Genomic DNA, 24600 nt, shown 5'->3' with positions numbered 1-24600 from the left:
TATTTTCCAAATGCATTATATTATTCCTGTCGAAATGCTTTAATTAAAACCAATAATAAATTAGTTTTGATTCCCAAACCTAATTTCAATTAAGGTGGAAATTACCAACAAGGAACATTCAATTAATAAAGGAATAAGTCTTATTCTGAAGAATTAAATATATATTATGACTATATGTTTGTATAGTTATGATGAAGCCAACTGTGTATTTCTAAAGATAACGTATATTTTGGAAAAGAATGGTTCTCAGTGGGTACGCAGAGTCAATGTGATTTTAATAACACTAAGGTATTACCTGCAATTTTCACTCTCACTTCTCATGAATATACAGGGAGTCTTACAGAGACTATATGGTTTGTGGTATATCACAGTAGGTTGAATACCGAAACAGAAATTAAGAATCCAGCTATCTTCTAATAGGCCAGACATTAAGCAATTTACAAAACTATAAATGATGTTAATCTTCTTATCATTTGATTTTGCTTTGGAAAATATGCCTATTTTTCAAAAATCTTAATTATATTAACATGTAATAAATTATTACTTTTTTTTAGTCAATTAATAGATAGTTTTTAAGGTTCTCAGTTTTAGTTTCAATACCATAAATATTAATAGTTATACCTCACATAAGCAAAAGCTCTTTGGGGTTCACAATAAATTTTAAGAGTGTAAGGTCCACAGGACCAAAAAGTTTCAGAGCTGCTTGTAAAGAAACAAAAAAAAAAATAATATTTATTCAGTCTTAAACAATCTTTTTACTTTTACAAATCCCAAAGACAAAGATCTTTATGGTCCTTATAATATATGAGAAATCATTAAAAATAGATTTAAACACCTTTGAAACATTTTATTGATAACATAAAAAATATTGAGCTCCTTAGAGATTGCTCCATTTGCAAAATAAATTTATAACTTAACCAAAATAAATAATTCATACCTCACCAAGTGAGTAATAACGTCTTGGAATCTGGGAGTCCGGATAGATGTTTTCAAGGTACCAAGAAAAGGGCTTACACTTCAGATTTTCTCTTAGTGTCTTTCTGACTGACACATCTCCATAATCCACTTTGACAACACCTGGAATTTTTCAGAGAAACACATCAATTTGTGCTATTTTTGTTTTAGCACTGCTTCACTCTGTTTAATTTGCTATCAGTTTTTTCTCTATAATTATAATTCCATCAAATTCAATTGCATATGCAGCTGTTACTACACTGATTTTCTTACTAACATCCAATTAGTACATTTAATAAATATATAAAAAAAAAAACACAGTTTTCCATTGGATATGACTTTTCAAATGCAAATATTTATCACCAAGTACTCGTACTTCTTAGATTGAATAATTAATCAACTAAGTGTAAACTGGTATTAATTTAGCATTTCATAATCAAAATTTAACTGAGCTGTTTAATATTGTGGTTGTTTCTCTTTAATAAAAACTTCAATAGTTCCAATGTTTCTGTTAATGCTCATATTTTCCCTACAGTGTCATTTATTCACCACTTATAGATTTTATGAGAAATTCACTATATAATTATGATCCTCCCAATATACAGCACTTATACATTCTAATTTTCCCTTCTTCTTTAACTTTTATTCTACCTAGGCTTATCATAGACTGATTTCTTTTTCTTTATTGATTTTTTTCTGTTTTATTTTTATTTTATTTTTATTTTAACTTATATTATTTTATAAGTTAATATAAGCCACCTGGATAAGTTAGTAAATAAGCATAAAGAAACTAACATAAACAAATGAAATATACTCACAGGTGTATATTAAAATTGCTTAGCTTTACTTCATATTATAGAATATATGAAATTAAAAAGAATGTTTTCATTGAGGATCATAAGAGAATGCTTTCTAGTTGAGAAATAAAAACAATAATGTTGCCTACTAATTTTTATGTAAAAAGATATGGTGACATGATTTGTATATTATTATCAATATTAAAAATGACACTTGACTGAAATGACTAAATAACTGTGATAAGATTGCAATTATTTCTCAGATTATTTTGAAAAGATCTCTGTTTAACATGGCCCAGTATTTAGTACATTCTATCCAAACCACACAGCAAAGCCCATCAATCATTCCATAAAATAAACAATTGTTTAGACAACCTAAATGTCTGCAACTAATGCCATTATTTGGGTCACTATATTAAAAAGCAGCAACCCTCTTGAAGCCCATCACCTGCTAGCTCCACCCTCTACTCGTTTTCTCTTTAAGATTTTTGTTTTACAAAATTAATGTCTTAGAATTCTTAGAAAGTATTTTGATGATGCTTACATAGCCAAAACACTTCTTTCTAAGAAAATATTGATTTTTCTAGCTGGCATTTGGATAAAAAAAAACAACAACAAGGTCTCTGGCTATTTAAAATAGATAAATATTTGCTTTCAAAATATTTTTATCCAGAACTTCTGATCTGGAGTTTAACCTTCAAAAAAAGGTTTGAAAACATTTACAAAATAGATCACTAAAATAAATTCTCTTAGTGTTAAGTGCTATGGCAACTGAAATCATCTAATTGATGATCTTTAATAATGTAAGATATGCCTCCTTAGTCTCTATACTGGAGGAAAAGAGAACTGGAGGGTCTCAGAGTTGCTTTCCTATCTTTAAGACCAGAACTGACAGATGTTCCTTTCACCCACTGTTCATTGGCCAGGACCAGTCAGATGTTCCTGCCTAAGTGCAGGGGCCTGGGGAATGTAGAAGAGTATATGGAATGTTTGGTGAGCACTGTGTCTCTTATCACAATATTTCACTTCTATGTACAAGGACTGAGGGGGACTTGTACCCCAGTGAGTGTAACTACAAAATGGTCAAGACTTTGTTGGCCCATATTAATGAATGACTGTGAAGTAGAGGCTGAATTCGATTATTCAGATCTGTAACTTAAAATATCATCTGCCTTGTTTTCCAAACTCTTATCTTCAAGCCTTTCTAAAGTAGTTTATTCAATTGTTTATCCAAAAATTTTACTGGGATTACTAAGAGGCATCTCTTTATTTTCCAACCTGCTCCATCTCCAAGGTTCTCCGTTTCAGTAACTAGCACAAACATCCTCCCATTTACTCAGGGCAAAAACAAAGAAGTAATTCTCTTTGTCTCACACACACATATTCAATTTATTAGCAATTTCTGTTGGCTCTTCATTCACAATATACTCCCAGCCCCTTCACCGACCCCTCTAATATCCTAGTCCCGCCCTCTCTCACCTCTTGCCTAGACTAGCATTACAATATCCCTCTTACTAGTCCCACTGACATCTTACATTCCTCCACCTATCCTTTATCTAATACTGCCTGCTCCCTAGACAATATAGTTTAAATATAAATAAAATAATGTCACTCCCCGGCTCCAGAGCTTCTAATAATTTTCCATGGTGCTAGAAATAATTGACAATATCCTAACCATTGCTTACCATCCTTCATGAACTGACTCTTGGCTATCTCTTTGAATTAGTCATCTATATTCACTTCATGCACTTCATTCTTTTTGTTGTGTAATTTTTTTCTTTGTTTTTCTTCTAACATGCCAAGGTCATTCACAATTCATGGTTTTGTACTCATCCTCTTTCCTGTCTAGAATTGTATTACACAGAAACTTACATGGGCTGTCCTTCATTTGGTACAAGTCTCTGCTCAAACTTCACTTCCTCAGGTTTACTCTGACCTTCTTATCCTAATCGATCCCTCTATCCCATCATCATGAGTCAGGCTCTATCTCTCTATCTTGCTTGGTTGTTCCCCGGGGCACTTATTACTACTTGATATTATATTATAGATATTATAGATTAATCTGCTCATTGCCTCCCATCAAAATTTTGGATAAATTATTTAATCTCTTGAAGCCTCAGGTCTTCTATCTCATGAAATGTTGTGAACGTTAAGCAACATCTGAAAAAGGCATAGTGTAATGCCTGATATATAATTGATGAATATATATTGCATATTGTTAATAGATATCTATTGTCTTTATATTCCCAATGCCCATTCCGCATATCAGTTTTATTTGGGCAACCATCCCTTCTCCACTTGCAGTTTGTGCGGTTTGGTGACTCCATTCCCCTATCCCCTACATTCCCAACTCAAAAAGGGGCACAGACTAAAGGCATATCACCAGGGAATCTTGTTAAAATGCAGATTATGATTTAATTAGTCTGGAGTGAGGCCTGAGAGTCTGTATATCTATCAAGCTCCCAGGAGATACTGCTGTTGCTCAGGCCAAATTCTGAGTAACACTCAGACAATCAAAGAATTCCATTTCTCAACTTTACACCCAACCCAGAAAAATGATGGGCTCAGGAATGGGAATGTGAACCAGCCAGCCTGATTGAAGTATACTGAGAATTAGCTAGTTGAAGTTGAAGCTCTATTTCTTCTGGAATTGCTAGCTGCAAAGATGCTTTAAGCATGGAGCTTCTGGGGCTACTATATAAAGAATTCCATATACGTGAGTAAGATAAATAAACAGATGGAAAAAGAAAGGAAGAAAAAAAAAACAGAGATGGAAGGCCAAGTCAAGATTAAGTCAGAAAATACATATTTATTGCATTCCAACTTTTTTTAAGGAGCATTTTCTAGGCACTTGGGACACATCAGTGAACAAAAGTATCTTCCTCTATGGAGTTTATATTCTAGTGGAGAAAGACATTAAAAAAAAAAAAAAACCCCAGTAACACCTGAAAAGGTGATACATGCTATGACAGAAATTGACTAAGGTAAGGGAGGAAGGTTATAATAGAAAAAATTTTAATGCATTACTACATATTTTTTTCAAAGACAACTTATTATAAGAACTCCAAGTTTTTAAGACGAATATTTCAATGGGATTTGTACAAAGGCTTTGACAATAAGATGAAGATGCATAATAAATTAGAAAGAAAGTATTTAATTAACTACAGGTCTGCAGGTTTGATTAATAGGTAAATGATAACATTTATGAATTGTTATACTTTATTAAATAACCTGTCCTTTATTATCTTTTTTAAAATCCACGTCATGGTAGTATTAAATTTAGATATGTAGGACATTCATGTTTTAAATTTATAATAGATAATAGACTGAAGATCATGATGATCTCAGTTAAGTTCTTCTCTAGTAGATGCTTAATAAGCTGAATATTTCTGATTTCCCTATAATAAAGGTACCTGATGATAGAATACCCTGATTATAAGCTAAAGCTTAGATTTTATGCATAAGAATATATATTGCAACTTAGCTTAAAGAAAAGGGAAAATTATTTTCCTTCAATAGGGAATGTTTAAGTAAACCAATGGTATATCTAATTGATAAAATATAATTTGTATATTGAAACAATTATGACTGTATAAGAATATGGAAAAATGTTAAAATATTTTTAAATGTATTTTCATTATAACTAATTGAAATGAGAATATATGCAACAATGAAAAAAACAGAAAAATAAAAATAGCACATTCTCTTTGAAACTAAAAAAAGAGAACTTAATACATCTATTTTTTTTGTTAGCACAATTAAAACTATGCAGCTAATCAAGAAGTTTTTTATATATAATGATATCATATTGACAATATACTTGTATATTTTGGTATATACATAGTATATATTTTGGTATATATTTTGGTATGTATACATAGATCAGTATACATAGTTTTAGCTAAGATTTTTTGTGTGTGATATTTTCAAAATTCCCCATAAGAGAAAATCATCTTATTTTGTTTCATTGAATAATTTTCATCAGGAACTTTATGAATAAGGATCTGAATGTCCTTCTCCTCAAAAGTAATAATAAATCACTTTTAAACCAATGAGAGACTATTGTATTCTAATGTATATAAATATTATATTGTGTCAGAGATTTAATGGATTACTTGGAATACTCTTTTTTTTAATTATTCAAAACTACTCTTTTAATCCACCATTTAAAATTTTACCCATTCTTGATATACACAAAAACTCCCCAGGCTCATAACCACTGATTAGGAAGTCACTGAAAAGAACTGCATTAACAGGCTGATGGCCCATGCCAGCTAATAATACATAGTAATTATCTGCTGAATTTAGCTTTTTTTATTATTATAACTGCAATTTTATTTTAATGGAATACAAATGAGATAATGAATTGTACAAAGATCATAGCTTCTGTTGAGAACTATGTCATATAGAAGCAGCAAACATCAGACTTCTTAATTTGTTTGTCTGTCTGATCTTCATAGACAAAAATTTGGGCAGGTCTCGAGGCTAAATTTTCTAGGTAATTGCCTCAAACTTCAGTTCAATTTGACAATAAAAATTTCATATTGAACTGCTTGGTCCCAGATGAACGAGAATATAGGAAATAAGAAAAGTGAACCTTTGCAATTGCCTTTTAAAATAAAGGTCAATTTGATATCAGTTGAAGCAAATCGACTAGAAAATCTGCAATCTCTCGGAAAAAAATTCTAAGTGAGGACCTAAAGGCAGTGTTTACCACCCTTCAGAAGCTAGAGCAGCCAGAATATATAGTCACCTGCCCCTCAATTCACATATTTTATGAAAAATGAAGGAAATATTGAGCCAATAAAAAGCATTACTATCTACCTTGTGCATTTTGTTTTGTTTTATGTTTGTTATTCCCCGGTAGTAAAGAAAAATTTACATACAACTTATGTTTATATGTTAAAAACTCCTTTTGTTATTTGAGAATTATGTATTCATTGCATATAATTCTAAAACATAGATAAATATGAAATGTAAAAGTCATCTGTAACAAAGCTATAGTAATGATTTTTCTAAACTTCTTTCTATTTATGTATAATTATATAAATACAACTGTTTTTGGAAAAATATATTTATACTGTAATATGCACTTGCAACTTGCTTTCTTTATAAAACAGTATGATCTGCACATTTTTCAAGTCAATTCAACTCTTCTATAATGCTTTTAACGTCTCTGCAACATTCTATTTTACAAGTTGGTAATAAATTATTTAATTAGTTCCCTATAGTTGGACATTCAAGTTGTTTCTAATTCTGGACTTTAAAATCAACAAACACCTTTATACCTTTTTTATTATGTTCTTGATTATTTCATTAGTATAATTTCTAGAAGCAATGTATTTTGAGAAATTATATGCTGATTTCAAGATTTTAAAAATATATATCTATTACTAACCTGGTCTCCAGAAAAGTACATCAAATGTACACACCCTCTAATGGTGTAAGAAGCTAATTTCCCTTCCAGAACACTGTTTTAATTTATTCTTTAAACTCTCTAATATTTCTTATTGCTTAAACAGTCTACTTTTATCTTCTAAATTTTATCTAAGATCAACTTGCTTTAACATATAGCTGTATATTTAGATGACATTATTTTAACCACTGTGAAATCTAAATGAGTACTTGCATTATGATACTGGTGTTCACTGAGGGTAAAAAAAAAAAAGATACTCAAAACTTATTATATTAGCATTGTGAATACCCTGAGGTCCTTGAGTATTTCATCAGATGATATTTATTTTGTTTTGAATAGGAAATCTCTGGAGATCTTTTATGAACTCAGAAACATGAAAAGCTGTGTTTTACCCTAGCAATTGGTTTTTATCTTACAAACACTGCCAACTTTATATCTGATAAGGTATCCCTCTATATTCTATCGAGTGTATCATATAAATTTATAAAGCCATCTCAAACCAGTTTTGGAATAAGACAAGCATTTATCCATCCATCCATAGCATGATATGGTTGTGTCTGAGAAGTACTGGAACAACAGATATAGCATTATTTAAGACACTTCATGTTCTTAATTCCACAATAAACACCTTTGTATATACCTTCTCATTAAAACTCTATTACATCCCTTTCTATTATTGTTTGTTTGTTTGTTTTAAGGATGAAAGAACTGAGACATCGAATGGTTAAATAACTTGCTTGAGCTTTCTTAAAAAATAGGAGTAGGATTAGAAGTCACTCATATCTATTTCATATCAAAGTCCATGAATTTGCTCACTCTACTAGAATTAGATTAAAAAAAAAAAAACTGGAGAAACTTTGAAAAGCCTACATATACAGATATCTTCCCCTAGGAGGCAGTACAAAACATGGTAATTATCATTCCTTAAAGAAAAAAGTCCACTTGGAAAATTGTCCCAGTCCTGAAAGAGCAATGTGATCCAAGATACTGGACAAACTTGAATTCATAGAAATAAATGATCAGTAATGACATAATTGGAAGTTATTCTATGGATCTGACAGTTAAATACTAGCCAGAAGATTCCAGTGTGTAATTGACTGACCAACCAAAATATTTCCATGTAGTACTTCATAAATTGTCTCCATTCAATCACTAGTTTGGCTGTTTCTTTAGTGCTATAACAATATAATACCATCTCTGAAATAATGATATATTTTATAGTCAATGGCATCTTATAATTGCTCCTGGGGAGAAGATAATTGTATTCTTCTCTGCATGAGCATATGCAAACTTGTTTTTCTCTTCTTAAAATAACTAACCAATTGTAGTTTCAGTAATTAATTAATAGATCTTTAAACCAATGGGCATTTTAATATATCCTGATTATTGTCTGAAAACTTTCCTTTGATGCTTCTGATAAAATCAAGGAAGTACCAAGATTAAACTTTGCTGAATGGTTTCAGGGACTTGGAAGAAATCCCATGAATAATAATTTTTTAAGAAAGCCTACATCATCAATCATCTTGAGGGCATTGAGAATGACAGTAGATGAAAAACACATCCATACCAGTAAATCTGCAATAAAAAGTGATTCAAAAGAGCCCCAAAATGTGAAGTTGCTTAGTCAATTTATTTTACTAATTTTAAAAAAAATTATGTATGTATAAAAATGAGAGATGATCAGAAAGCTGTGTCTAAATTTATGTCTAAAACAGGTCCTTAATATGTTGATCCTAAGCATGGATGTACCTGTTAAGAAGGGCTCCTGGTGGCTAATTGGGCTTAAATTTATAACAGAGCCTAGCGGCCATTGCTAAACAGGGGCGTCCCATGCAAGCTGCACTTCATTTGGAAGTTTGCACTAACCTGCCTGCTTTCCACACTAAACTACCTGTTGCACTGTGTTCCTGCCATCTGAGACAACTCTTATAAGGGAGTTCCTGGAATAGTATTTCAACAATAGGATTGAGTCTTTCTCCATCCAATTGGAACTGCAGAGCTATAGCCTCATTAGCATCTTCACTGACCAATCAGGGAAGTCTTTTTTAGACCAATCAAACTGTGAGGATTAGGAGTCCTTATCTTCATGAAGAATAACCAATTACGGATCAAGGACAGGGACTTCTCTGTATATTAGTAGGCTCCCCTCTGGCTCAGGAAATGTACTTTCATTTTCTTTCAAAGACTGTGTTTCCTTGATTGGAGCTTCAACAGATCAGAGCTGTGTCATAGACCTGAGCTGTAACACTGAAACTGTAATACCAGAGCCATTCCCCCAGGGCCGCCTTGCTGGGTACTTCAGAACTGTGCTGTTTCACAGTTGATCTGTATCACAACTGAGCTGTTTGCACTGAATAAACTCTCCCCTCTCACTGCACCCAAAATTGAGGACTCTTGTTGGTGTTAAACTGGCAACAATGACCTTTCAATTGACAGGGACAAAACAATTCTAAGTGAAAAGAAGTTTTACATTATAGTTTAACTGGACACTTTTTCTTAGTGGTATATAATAAAATGGTGATCTTTAAATGGATGGTAGCTTAAAATAGATGAAATATAGTACTTGTAATATTTTCCAAATTTATTTGTCCCTTTTAAAAAATTTGAGTCAATTCTCCTTTGAAAACGTTAAGAAACAGTTTTATTGTATTTTTAATATCTAAGTAATAATAATAATTATTCACAGAACATAAATTAATCCCATTAGAGAAATACCTTTTTGGGAAAAAATTTCTCTATGCTTTCAAAGTTTTCATTAGCAAGTTTCCATCAAAATATTTACTACCATTCCAAGACAATGTATTTATTGATGTGTATATTTCTGCTCAGTTCCTAGAACAATATCTTGCACCAATTGTTTAAATATTAGTTGTACTACTCTCTGGCACTTGCTCTCTCTTCCCTCTTGTTTTTTCCTTACCATTCTCTCACTTTCAGACATATGCGTGTATAAGAATTATGTCCGTGTCTTTGCTTTCATGATCTAAAATTACTACTTTATAATTACTGAAAGTACTTTAGATTTATTTAGATATATTTTTATATCATTCTTAATATATATCAAGAATATTATACATAGAAAGAAAGGGAGATAGAGAGAAGTTTATGTAAAATTTGGCTCCAAAGTCTTACTTGGTGTCATTAGTAAAGAATACCATTAAGAATAATTTTTAATATTTATTAAAGTACATTCTTAGTCTATATTTAGTCAGCATTCTTGCTGCAAAGCCAATAAGAAAGATTAATTATGTTTTTGAATTATGAATTATTAGGAAAAAATTAATATGATCTAGGAAGACTAGTGTGAATTGGTTGTCACAACTTATTAACTCAAGTAATATCTGAGATTATATTATGTAACACACTAACTCAAATAGAAGAAATAGTAAGTACACGTAGTCAATTTTTTATTATCTAGGCTAGTAGAATATAAACCTAGGATATATAATTTTTTTCCAATGGGAATGACTTTTATATACTTTAAACATTTCTATTTATGCAGCAAGGGGAAATAATTCTGTATACATATAGATATGATTAGAGGTGATTAAGAACACAATTTTCTTAAAAATTAATTCAAACTCAGTGAAATTGGGCAATTTATGTAACCTCATAAGGTCTCATTTCTTTCTTCTATTAAATGGGCATACTAGCATCATTCTCAGTGTGTTATTGTGATTATTAAATGAGTTAACATGCAAAATGTCATTTAAACAGTGCATGATATGTAGTGCTCACTAAAAGTTACCTGTTATGTTTGTTGTTGTTTTAACAAGGATATGGACTTTAAGAGGCATGGACTTTATCAAAGGGTGGGCGAGTTGTTTTCTGAGCCTGTTCACTTCTGTTGTGTATCAGATGAATGGAGTGAGAAATCAACAACTTAATTTTGGCCTACATGCCCTTTCAGTGAGAAGCATGCCATATATCATTTCCAAGTCTTCTCAGAATTGCACTCGTAGAGGTATCATTTAAGGTCTCAACTCAAGCGGTTTTCCAAATCCAAAGTACTAATAAAATGAAGCTGAAACTTCACCCATCCCTACACTTGTAATTTCCCCTGTCCACATTTGTGTAGTCTGGTGATTTTGACACATATGTCACACAAAAACACAAATTCCTCAATCTTTTAGTTAAGCTGATACACTACTATAAACTAGAAATTCAGATTAAAAAAAAAAACTGTTCTAAGAGAACATATTGATTTTCGTTATGAAAGAAAAATTGCAAAAATATTTCGATCTCCATTGTCAACCAATTTTCCCTTTCTGTCCTGAAATACAAATGAGGGAGCTGAAAAAGGCTATAGGAGAGCCATTAGCCACCCTCAAGACACTGTACACTGTAACTGTGGAACAACCAATGACAAAAATTTCAATAAGTATGAATTTGACTTAATGATTTTAGCAGAATAACATATTGCTCCTTGGTTTCCCATGCAGCATTTATCTTCTTCTAGCACTAGTCATGTCAAAGACTTGATACTGAAAACAAAGCGAAGTTTATTTATTGCATTCATAAGATACAATTCACAAACCAGACTTAACACTGCTTAGTAAGGGAACTGCTCAGCAGTTACTAAATAAGGGCAACATTCAGTCTTGACGAAACTAGGCCAAGTGTGTCAGCTGTACTATTGTGATGCTAAAATATTCTTCACATAATAGTCTAGTACTCTATTCCATAGAGAATTCTAACATGCTTCTCTTCTTTTTTAGAGCTTTGTGTTTTTCTCAGGATGTCACTGGTCTAAGGCTATGATACTATACAATTCAATAAACACTCTGGGTCCACAGAGGGGATTGGGCCACTGAAGGGGAAGACAGAATGCCAACATCTTGAAAGGAATAGCAGGTGTATAATGTAGTATTTTGTTTTCTAGTGAGGATTTGATTTGCCTAGGGGAAAGGAAAGCATTTTAAATCATATCATAGTTATGGAGTTCGAATGTCCAAACTCTGAAGAATATCAGGAGTTTTTCTAAAAATATAATCTTACCAACATTGATTTAAGCTTCTCACATTATTTTTCCTGTTTTCCAACTTTGTTCGTTGCAAATAGGTTAAAATTATTGGTTAAAAGATATGGAAAACTGGGGGGGGGGAATTTTTGATGCAGTAAAAACTTACTGATTAATAATTGTATAAAATCAAAACTGCATCAAAACTGTAACTGTATGAGTTAGAATTGTCCTTTCTCAGATGAAAACACTAAGACTCAGAAAGTTAATTGCATCTGTGTGAAGTAGCACAGTTGATAAGTAAAAGAGCTCACCTTGGAATCTGAGTCTCTTGACTTCCACAGCAGTGTCTTTAACATCTATCCCTTCATTCAACATTTTTCATTGTTTTTGTGTTATATACTGTACTGGGTGATAGGGATAAAATGTTGAATAAAAACTATATAGCAGTTCTTCCCTCACAGCTTAATCAGTAGTAAATCAAATAACCAAAACAAGTGAAAGTTACCAAATGTAAAATTACAAGTGTATCTGAGAGATGTTCAAAGTATAGAAGCATAAAATAGGAAACTTATCCACTAATGGTTAGGGAGGGGTTGGTCTGGGAAAGCTCTCTGAAAAAATGATCATGGAGCTAAAATAATAATCAAAGGTGAGTGAGATGAGATGGAGAATAAACTTGGTGATCATTACAGGAAATACCATCTGGTTTTATGATTTACGAACACATTGATATAAAGGTTGTTCTTTGGCTATTACCAAGGACAACTCACTTTATTTCTGCATTATTTTCTGTAGCAGACAGATTCTAAGATGGACCTGATTGTCCCCACTTTCTAGTATTCATACCCTTGGGTAGTCCCTTTTCCTTGAGTGTTGACAAGAGCTGTGGTTTGCTTCTAACCAACAGAACTTCACAAAGGTGAGAGGATGTCACTACCATGATAATGACAGTTACATTAAGATTGTAACTTATATCTTGTTAGGATTCTCTATTGACTCTCTCCTTTATTGGCTTGGGTAAATTGAGCCGCCATTTTGCAAGCTACTTTATGTATGGCAAGAAACTGATGGCCAACAGCCAGCAAGGAGCTGAAGCTCTCAATTTGATGATCTGAAAGGAACTAAGTTCTGACAATAATCATGTGAGCTTGGAAGTAGATCCTTTCGCAGTGTGTCCTTGAGATGGGAATACAGCCCTGGCCAACATGTTGATTGCAGCCATGTCAGAGTCTAAGCAGTCTAGGCCTCATGTGGACTTCTTACCCACAGGGATAATAAGGATGTAAGATAATAAATGTGTGTAAATTTAAGCGTCTAAGTTCATGGTAATTCATTATACATCAGTAGATAATTAATATATTGTCCCTTTGTGTCATTTCAGATTGTATCTGAAATGTATTCTTTTTGAATCTGATAATATCAAGTCCTTTTTCACCTTATAAAAATTTCCAAGAAAATTAAGAAAAAAATTCTGGGGAGAATATTACAACATTTTTTAATCATTATTTCTTAAGAAATATATTTTTAAAATCTTTTAAAAGTTGAACATTCAAAAATATTAATACATAACTGGTTAAGAATACATAAAGATATTCTACCTCTTTATTTCCAAAATGTCATAGTCGAGTCTAAAAAACATTAGTCTGAAAACTGTGAAGAAATTGAGGCTTTGATAACTAATTTTAGTATTTCATATATGAATGATACATCTAATTATAAATTCTAGATCTATCATATACTAGCCATATGACTTTGAATACAACAGAAATAATTATTTCTGTTTCACTTGTAAAAGGTACAACAGAAATAATAATTGTAACTACTTCATAGGATTGTGAGAAAATGAAATAAAGCAAACAAAGTACCCTGGCACAGAGTGAGAGCTCAAAAATTTAAATTGCTGTTACGTTGGGGGGAAAAAAAAAAAAACTTTTGTTCAATAATATAAACTTTGCAAGAAAGTATTTTATAATCTAATACTAGTCTTATTTATTCCACTTTTTGAATTTTTAAATATGAATGGGAAACATTTTAAGTTTACATTTCTTCTGCTAGATTAGAAAATTTTAAAGCAATTTTCAGTAATTTTAGTCATGAACTAAGATACTTACTACTTCAGAAAACTATCATTAAAATAGTGTTTTATTTTTGTTTTCATAGGACACAACAATCTTCATCCCTTTAATCTTTTTTATGTAGTTCTCAATCTTGCATCTTCTTCTTCCTGACCAATGTTCAGTGTTTACTGAGTTAAAAGGTACTCTGCAAGGCAGTGTTACAGAATTCATCACAAAGTTTAAAGAACATTAAAATTCCGTGCTTGTTATATAGTTTAATTATAGATTTCTGTTTGATAATAAACCAATGCTGTTTCAGTATTTACTGAACACAGACACTATAGGGCTTAATTCATATTCAGTAATTATTAACACAACAGTATGCTTTTATATTTTAGGTGGTTACTAATTAGTTAACTTTTAAAAGTTTCTTTTAGCTATACAACATGAGAATCAAATAATATATGGGGAAATATTAGACAATGTTAATAGAGCAAAGATTAATCATTTTAGAATTATTTACACTAAAGCAATATTTTAATTTTCACTCATAGTTTCATAACCAAGGTCTCTATACTTAAAGACAGTCAATAGTAATATCAACTAAAGGTTAAAAACATTTGATCAAACCCTGTTAATAAAAATCTAAATTAAAGCTTTCTTGAGTAAGGATGGAAAGCTATGTGGCATTTTGTATGTTGGGTTTATTTTATTAGAACATATTGTTAGTTCTTAGCCAATATGACATGATTTATTATTGTATGCAAAAATAAATTTTTCAACTATCCTACCAAGATGGACTAATGACGTAAAATTTAGGTGGCCTTTTTTTAAAATTAAATTTATTGGGGGTGACATTGGTTAATAAAATTATATAGGTTTCAAGTGTATAATTTAATACTACATCATATGTATATTGCATTGTGTATCACCCAAAGTTAAATCTCCTTATGTTGACATATATTTGACTCCCTTTACCCTAGTTACCCCTTTACTTTCTCCCCTTTCCCTCTGGTAACCACTAAACTATCATCTGAGTCTATGAGTTATTGTTTGTTTTGTTCATTTGTTGTTGTTTTTTCTTTTTTAAATCGTTCTTAATATAATTTTGTTTACTGCTTTAAAAGGGCTAGGTATGATTTATGAAGCATGAATTATGTTCTTCCACCCGCATATTATATGTACTCTGTTGTTATTATGGTTTCGCTTTACATGGTACAACAACAAATTTTCCTGAGGCTGGGCCTTAAATAGTTTTTGTAAAGCAGAGTTTATCAAATTTTAAGTGCAGAGAAAAAGATTCTTAATTATACAAGTGAATATAAAGGCATCATGACAAAATAATGCATATTAATAGTTAATCCAAGTAAAACCATGCTTGACTGTAATACATGACTTGTAATATATAGCTTTGTAATACAAGAAATTGTTGCAATCAATCTTCGCTCCACATTGTTTAGACAAAATAAAATGCAATTTTTTATGCATGTATAAACCATATTAGATCAAGCACTTACAACAGAAAGGTTGAATAATGAATGATTTTGAAGTAAGCTTCCCAGAGTTCTACCTTTTCCTGTTAGAAGGAAGTTCAGGGAGAAGTTATTCTCCCTAACATAAAATATTAGTTATACGCTTCTTCAGTGTCTCAAAAGAAGAGCCATAAAATTACACATCTCAGATCATTCATAAGATAGTCAACCAATGTGGTTTAGTATCATTTCTGAAAAATAATTTTTAATCTTAACATTATGTCCAGCAGAGCTACCCCCTTGCTATGATCTCTATGAACTTCTTGAATGACGGTTGAATTTAAGTGTGGAGTGTAGAGATGGGATTATCTTATAGAGAATTGAAATCTCCTGTGTCTATTCCCCAGACAGGAAACTGGTCAAATGGTCTGTGGGTCTGAAATTTGAGTGGTTTATTTGGCTTTATAAGTACTCCCAGATGATGGGAGTCACACGAACACAGTCACAAGGAGGTAGGTCAGGACAATACAGCTAAAAGGGAATGTATCCAAAAGAAACTGGAATGTTCTCAGAGGCCCCTGAGCTTTATTCTACTGGTAGGCCACAGTGCCAGTATAGTTAAATCACTAAAGTTTCTCTATGGGTTCTTTTCTGATGACCCTATCTAAAATGGCATGAGCCCTCTGCGAGACTCTTTTCATTACTCTACTAATTCCCTGAGCTATTATTACAATCAGACATACTATTATTTATTTATTGTTTGTCTTCATAATACAAGGTAAGCTCCATGAACATAAGAATTCTTGTGTTTCTTCTTTTGTTGTTAAATTTAGGTCTGGTTTTGATTTTTTAGTGGAGCAAGTACAAAAAACGGTTAATCAATCTCTCTCTCTCTCTCTCTCTCTCTCTCTCTCTCTCTGTGCCAAGAAATTTTCTGAAGCAAAAATAAAACAGAAAATTCTCAGTATCCATCAGTATCGATCATAGAAATGTGAAAAAGGCTGGTCAGAAAAAAGACAATGAACAGAACTGTGGCAACTCAAAAAGAAGAAACCACAAGGTTAAAATAAGTCTTTACTAAATATGATTACTATCATATCATCATTTATAATTTAGTATTTGTTGCATATACTTATCAAGCTAATACATATTTCAATACAAACTATTTACATTACTTATTATTCTTAGCAAATCGTTTCACTGTCTTAAAAAGTCCTATTTTAGGAAATTCTTTAGGTACAATTATAAGGTCATATCTCAACTAGATAGATGCTAATGTTCAATTATATTTCAGGTTTTGGAGCTAAGAACATTCAAAATAAAGTCTGTAGCAAGCCTAGCAGAATGTTGCTTTAGCAAGACTTACTCTTCTCTAGGTGTAAAATTATATATTTACAAATTTATAAAGAAAGGAATCAAAGCCATAGAGAACTCATCTGGGAATTCTTAGATATTTGTTATAGCTTAGGAGACAAATCTTAAGGTTTTTCTGCCTTATTTCGTCTACTTAGCCATATGGGACTATAGAAAACCCAAAGATAATACTCTCTTAGATATCTAAGAGTTTGAAGTAAAGAAAAAAAGTTGTCATGATTTTTAAATCGGGTCTTATTTGCCAGATAATGTCATATAAATGAACAGCATTAACCTTCCATTTCTTTTTCATTTCATTTGATATGAAAGATATTCAGTATAATTTTGACATAAATTGAGATTAAAAATTTGAGAATTAACTAAGACATAAACACCTGAAAGTTATTCTGTTAACTGAATTTGTTTTGTTTTGTTTTCTGCCAACTCCTTCTACCAGCCATCTACTGGCTTCTCATTCTCACTGACTTTTCTGTTGGTTTAAGTTCTGTTGGTCTTGTCCAATGGAACAAAGATCTTGGTGCCTGAGGGTTCTGAGTTCCTGGTTACATTGTTTCTCAGTCAGGCTCCAGTTGCCACTGTTATCAGCAGACATGGAAACACCAAAAAATACCCCCATGTATCTCCTGATTTCTAGACACACTCATTCCTGTTCCTTTAAGTATCAGCATCTCATACCTTGATAACTAAGGTCAGTTACTCACACCAGCAAAGTAAATGTTTGCTGCTAGTCTATCCACATGAAGGTCCAAATTACCCAGCCCACAGTTGTAGCTTTGGGTTAGGTGGAACCCTTACTCTGTACCTAGTGGAAGCATTCCATCTCTGAGAGTCACAACTTCAAATACAATAGATCTGAAAGTTGTGGCAACAAATGAACAAAATCCCCAACTGAATTCCCGAGATTGATGATAGAGGTCAATCCTATTTCAATCTGATTTCTGGACTGTGTGCTTTTGCTACTGGGGACACAGCACCATATAATTGCTGTTGGTTCAAAGTATGTCACATCTTGGGGGAGAGTACCCCAGCCTCATGGGATGCCATCTCCAGCTTGTGCCTTAGCTGACCTTTCAGAGGCCAATCTTCTATCAGGCTAACAACTCCTGGGGTAATCTTTTTTGATAAGATCAGTGGATCCCATAATGATATACCCATTGTCAAAACTCCTTCAATGGGAAGTGGTTCCTTTGGTGCAAGGTAATGGTATGTGAGATCTCATGTTGGGAAATGAGTCTGTGAAACTCCCTTAATGCCACTAGAAGGAGTGCTGTCTGGGAAGGCAAACCCGTATGAGAGTAAAGAAAAAATACTGCTCCCTTTAGTGGGCAAAGCATCCCATGGCATTAATTGGGCACTACTGGCTAGTTTCCTTGAGGGACAGTGCCAACCTGTAGTATAAGTGTCTGACAACTTTTTTTTTTAATTGTAATATAAGTACCTGACATTAAACTTTTGATTGCTGAGGCATCCATTTCAAAGACATCTACTGTCAGCTACACAACTAAATAAAGACCCAGGCTGCCCCAACCACTGAATTCTCCTTTTAGAAAATCCTACCTAGATAGATGACTGCTCCATTGATTGTTTTTTCATTCCTGTGCTTTAATTGCTAATTTTTTAAAACTTTTGTTTTATTTTTTGAGATATAATTTATATATAACATTCCACTATTTTCAGGTGTACAACGTAAGGATTCAATATTTGTATATATTGCGAAATAATCACCATTATAACTCTTGTAAACATCTATCGCTAACATAGTTACAAATTTTTTTCTTGTGATGAGAACCTTTAAGATTTACTCTTAGCAACTTTCAAATATACAATACAGTATCATTAATTATAGTCACCATGCTGAATTGTTTTTTAAATAAAAGCCTTAAGTTCTTACATTCTTTTCAAAGATCCAATTCAGTCGGAGTAAAAATGATTTTTTACTTTTGTAATGACTCAGTAAAAGGTTTTAGAAAATAATTCAGTAAGAAATTACAGAAAAGAAATATATTCCATTAAAAAAAACCCAAACTGTATATATATCCTCTAGTGTAGGTCACAGTATGCCCCGCAAAAGACCCCTGCTATTATATAACTGTGTAATGTAACATATATACAAGAAGATGTCATTAGACAGCATTAGCTGAGCTCAAAATAGTGGCATTCTAATGTAGAAGGGATTTGCTCATGAAAAATAAGACAATATTTTTTAAATAAAAAAAATGAGATGCCTATTTAATACAATCCATTTCTAGGTAATGTTACTTTTATTATGAATTTTTTAATAAATAGAACTTTTTTGTTGTGTATTTAACTATTCCATGTCACTTTTTCCCAGTGAAAAGATAAATTATATATGCCTCTCGATTTTCTCGTGTGACATAAAGTGGTGTCTATATTTTGTAAAACCTGAATGTGTTCATTGATGCCTAGATACTTGATATAAAATGCAATTTAAAAGAATTATGAAAACTTCAAGTGGATGTGCCAGGTTATGCAATGCCAACACCAAAAGAAAATCTAATATGGATTCTCATATGCTTTATTACTCAAAGAATCCAGCAGATGGAAGCCTTTCCCTTTTAAAACTAAAACTGTTTCAAAAGCGTGTGGTCGGATTTGCTATTCCTGATGAAAGAGTAGATGGAAATAGCTTGAAAAACAAAAAAACCACTTGCTCTCCTAAGAACATATCAGAAAGACCACAATTTACCTGCTTTGTAAGTGGTTTGAAGATTGCATTATCAAAGTCAAGTTGTTTTGATCCCCATGAGGTGAATGAGAAAGAGACGAATAAATAAATGTATTGATTCCTGAAGCCAGGTTCTTCTTGGTGGCTGCAGTTTTGTTTGTCTTCCTGCATTAGTGTCTGCGTTCTCCTTGCCCTTTCTCTGTGACAAATTCCTTAGACTAGTGGTTACCTCCATTTCCTTACATTACAGTTCCTTTAGAGCAATCCTCATATGAGCAGAGTGGACATTCTGAATTGGTTTCTCATGATGAGCAAAGGAAAGTGGCCCACAGATTCTCCTGAGGGGTGGAGCTCCAGTGCAGAGCCTAGCTTTTTGTCTTTGTCTCTCCCTGTACGTGGCCTCTGACTTCCTCCCTTAGGCTGGTCACCTCTGCTTTCTTACCAGAGTCCTCAGTATTATTACTGAGAATATCCATAGATTGTCCCACACTTGACTGCGCAAGGAATGAATAATTGCATTCTAAATAACTGATCAGATTTCATCATTAAGATGAATTAAAACACTATCAGTCTATTAGATTGTTAATTAGTGCTCTATCTCTTTGAAAGATATTCAAAACTATGGTAGTTTTTGTTTGTTTGTTTGTTTATTTAAAGAGACAGTTTAGAGCATGTCAATGTACAGTGTAAAAGTATTTTTGTCAGTTCAAATCTCAATGTGGAATTAACATTTTGGCGAGAAAAACATACTTTAATTATAAAAGGGGCAGTTGAATGGTATTTTTCCATGTGTTTACAAGTCAAACTAATGAAACAATTATGTACAAAAGCTACCTCAACTAGTGTAGCCAGAGTACTTGAAATCAACACGACTTACTTTCCACTGAATTTCATCACAATTAGGTAATGGTTTCCTCACTCGCTTTTTGTTACTCTGTTTTAAAGTTTATAGTTGAGCTTTAATTTAGAGCCTTATCTCTTGTAATGGCTCCTAAATTCTAACTGCTCATCAGTATGCCTTGTACAAAGCAAGAGTCATAAGCTCGTGTTTCCTTGAAAATTCATTTAACCAACTCCCATATGCTTTTAAGGACCAAAAGGCAATATACTTAATTAAGATTTGAAAAACAACAGCTTCAACAACTTCTCTAGGTTACCACTATGTAAGTAGTCTTTGTTCAACAGGCAGAGATCTACATAAAATATTTGGATTTTAATTGCTGAATACTGGAAACTCACTACATATCTAAATGGCTTACAGCAATACAATTAAATAATACTCCAATTTGTAAAATGGAGGATGTCATCTGGCAGTCACAGCTCCAATTTCTATACCACACAAAAATTAAGAAAGTAGGAAGCAGAAAAATAAAGAAGAGGATAATACCATTATAACTGGTGTACTGTCTCAGTTAGTTGACAAGTCTGAAGGAGGAACTCACAAATGCCTTTGAGGAGTTATAGCGTATTTGAACATAACTTTAGCCTCACAACTTAAGAGATCAAAAATTGGCACTCAAATGCCTGAAATCTGCCTTAAACAAACAAAGCAAAGCAAAATAAAGGCATACTTCATTTTATTGTACCTCGCTTTATTTTGCTTCCCAGATACCGTGTTTTTTATAAATTGAAGGCAAGACCCTCCACCCACAAAAAGATTATGACTTGGTCTGGAGCCAAATCCACAATAGCTCTAAGGCAGGGTTCCCCAACTATCAAGCCGCAAACCAGTACCAGTCAGTGGCCTGTTAGGAATGGGACCTCACAGTAGGAGGTGAGCTGCAGGCTAGCAAGGGAAGTTTCATCTGTATTTGCAGCTGCTCTGCAGCACTAGCATCACCACCTCAGCTCCACCTCAGCTCATCAGGCATTAGATTCTTATAGGAGCACAGGGCTCTGATGCCAAAAAGGTTGGGAATCTCTGCTCTAAAATATGCCCACAGAGATCTGAATATCTTTTTTAAAAATCCTTAAAAGTCTTTAAAAACGTACTCCTGCCACACTAGTAGACTACTATTACAAGACTAAGGTAAAATTTGTACCCAAGGTAGAAAAGAATATGTTACCATTCTTTGATTAAAACCAGTTCTCTGTCTTTGACTTAGCTTTTTTTTTTAGACAAAGTAATTTTTTAAAAAACAAAATTTTTAAATTTAAACATGGGATGTTCATTTACTTTAAAAGCAGGTATGATTTTATACAAGCTTTTGGAGGAAAAAAAAGTCCAATGATGATACTGTTCTCTGTTCTAACCCTTATTTTTTTTCTGTTCTTCAACAAGGAATATTCCTTTTGGACATTGCTTTACTTATTTGTAAACTGGTGGGGATAATCTTTAAGTACCTTCGAAGTTTTGAATTATGGAGACATGGACAAACAGAATAAAAAAAGAAAGGGACAGAAAAATCCTGGGGTCATTCAAATTCAAGTTTCAATTTAAATTGCAGGGACAACTGGACTTTGGGTGGTAAACACACAATAGAATATACAGATGTCAAATGATAATGTACACCTGAAAATTATATAATTGTATTAACCAATGATATCCCAATAAACTTAATTAAAAATAAGACAAAAAAGTAAAAATAAATAAATTGTAGGGACAGACATAATACAACTTCAACTTTGTCAAGTCATTCCTGCATTTAGTTGGATTACCAAAATAGCTAAGTTCAATGGTTTATTTTTCCTTTTAATTAGTGTGTTTCCTCATATATTATGCCAGATGTCTTCATCTCAGCATCAGCATCTGGTCATAAATTACAAGTGCTGAAGCTTTATTATAAACTGAGGAATTCCTTTTGCACATTATTCATCTTTTCATAATGTTTTCATAACTCTAATTGACTTTGTCATTAAAATATTTAGTAAAATGTTTTGACTTTAAAACCAAAACTCAATTTTAGTTTGTCTTAGTTCCTAGAAATTATTTCTTTTAAAAAATATTTTTTAAAAACTATTTTTAGGTATATATTAATGAGTAAATGAAAGGCCAAGTCCACCTTTTAACTTATTTTAACATATCATATTGAAAAAGAAAAAGAAAGTAACAGCAGTTTGTAACATTTTCATGATTTGAGTTCACCACAAATAACATAATTTTTATTTTAAAGAAAGAAATATATACTCTCTGGGGAAAGTTTCAAATATACAGAAAAGGAGAAGAATAAAATAATAATCATATAAAATCCCACTACCCAGAAATACACAAAAGTAACATTTTATTGCAGTTCTTTTCAATATTTATATTCTATATATTTCTCATCTAGCTGGAAATGCTGTATTTTGCATTTTTTCAGTATTTTACCTTGTTATCTAAGCAATTTGCTAATGAAAAATACTTTGTAAATATTTTAATGGCTGCATGATAATCTAATAGATGTACCATTATTTAATTATTTAGTCTATTGTTGATTGTCAGATGTTATTCATGCACAATATTACAAATTACATTGTGATAAATGCACTTGTGCATAAATATTTGCATGAATTTTGTAATAACCTATAAACATCTTTCTTAATAGGGCTCCAGGGACCAAAAATCTGTTTTCTATTGCCACTAGTTGCTAGAGAACACTTAAACCACACAAATAAAGCAGCAAAGCAGAGGGAATGATGGATCTTTCTACACCCTAAGATCTTGAAACCTTTAGGATTATTAGTCTGAGAGAGTTCATATTCTCTCTAACTAGGCAAATTTCAAGTAACTTTGACAAAATCTCACTCAATATGATGACTCTTGGAAATTTTGAATTAAACCATCCATTGTGTGTAAACCCAAACAATTTATAATCTAAAAAAAGGCTTATTGTTTTTTAGAAAGACATTAAGCTTTACAATCTTCACAAAGTGTCTGACCTGTTCACCAAAACGTAGCCTTCTGTATTCTCTCATCTTGGTGAGAGCCTCTCTTCCTAATATGTTATAAAACTTTTTGAATATGATTTTAAGCAATGGACTTCCATTTTGTTTATGTATTTGGCTATGTTAGGTATAAGCACTTAAACTTGTGCCGTTAAACTTTGGAAAGCTATGTATTAACTAGATTGTTCATTTTTATTTAACTAAATATGGGACAGTATTTATTTAACTAAATATGAGTATTTATATGCATGTCTTTGCCAAGGCTCTTGATCATAATGACCCCCAAAGACTCATGTTTCTATGGAAACTTGAGATTCAACAAAAGTACTAACGTGTATGAGAACTGTCTGTTTTTTTTTAATTATTAAAAAAATAAAATATATAAAAAATGAGAGAGAGTTTTTTAAAATTATTTTTGAAAAAACCTTTTTCTTTTTTAAACCCAAGGACATGTTTCTTAACTTTTCCTCACTCAGAATCAGACTACAGCTGCAAATCAGGCAAAATAAATTCCTCTAGTGGTGGAAAATAAAAATGTCTACTGCTAACAGAATATAAGACACTAGAAATTATATAGTTTCTGTCCACTTTGGCCTCCTCAAGGACTTTCCTTTTGCTATTGTTTATCTTTAATCCTCAACTTCTCCCTCTCTACTAGCTCCTGCTCATAAGCACATAAATGTCCTTTAGTATTTCCGACAAAAAAAAAAAAATACTGTGAAAACTACAGTAATAACAACAACAAATACTTTTCTTGCCAATTTTCTTGTTCAACTCTCTGCTCTCTTTCACACACAAAAAACAACTTCTGGAAACATTTGCAAGAAAAGGCAGTCTCAATGCTGGCAGCATATTAGATTTACCTAGGGAACTCTAAAAATACTCCAAGTTCCAAGAACACTTCCAAGCTCCTCCCTCAACTCCTCCCCTCTCAGAGGCTCTTATTTAATTCATTTGAGAGTAGACTGGTCTGTGATTAGGCATTGGTAATTTCCAAAATTCTATAGGTGATTCTAA

At 32.2% G+C, this 24600-nt stretch overlaps 1 protein-coding gene across 2 annotated transcripts in view; it reads right to left on the bottom strand.

The window, feature by feature from the left end:
* The window catches only part of GALNT13 (polypeptide N-acetylgalactosaminyltransferase 13), a 451827-nt gene that overhangs the window by 69581 nt on the left and 357646 nt on the right, over positions 1 to 24600 (bottom strand). For both annotated transcript variants that reach the window (XM_039855967.1, XM_039855968.1), the window contains exon 10: positions 938 to 1077. In XM_039855967.1, coding sequence (XP_039711901.1) covers positions 938 to 1077 — 140 coding nt within the window. The remainder of the gene's footprint in view (positions 1 to 937; positions 1078 to 24600) is intronic.

Source organism: Pteropus medius, unplaced genomic scaffold, assembly GCF_902729225.1.
Source record: "Pteropus medius unplaced genomic scaffold, Ma_sr-lr_union100, whole genome shotgun sequence".
NCBI lineage: Eukaryota > Metazoa > Chordata > Mammalia > Chiroptera > Pteropodidae > Pteropus > Pteropus medius.
This window is presented reverse-complemented; position numbering and strand designations above follow the sequence as displayed.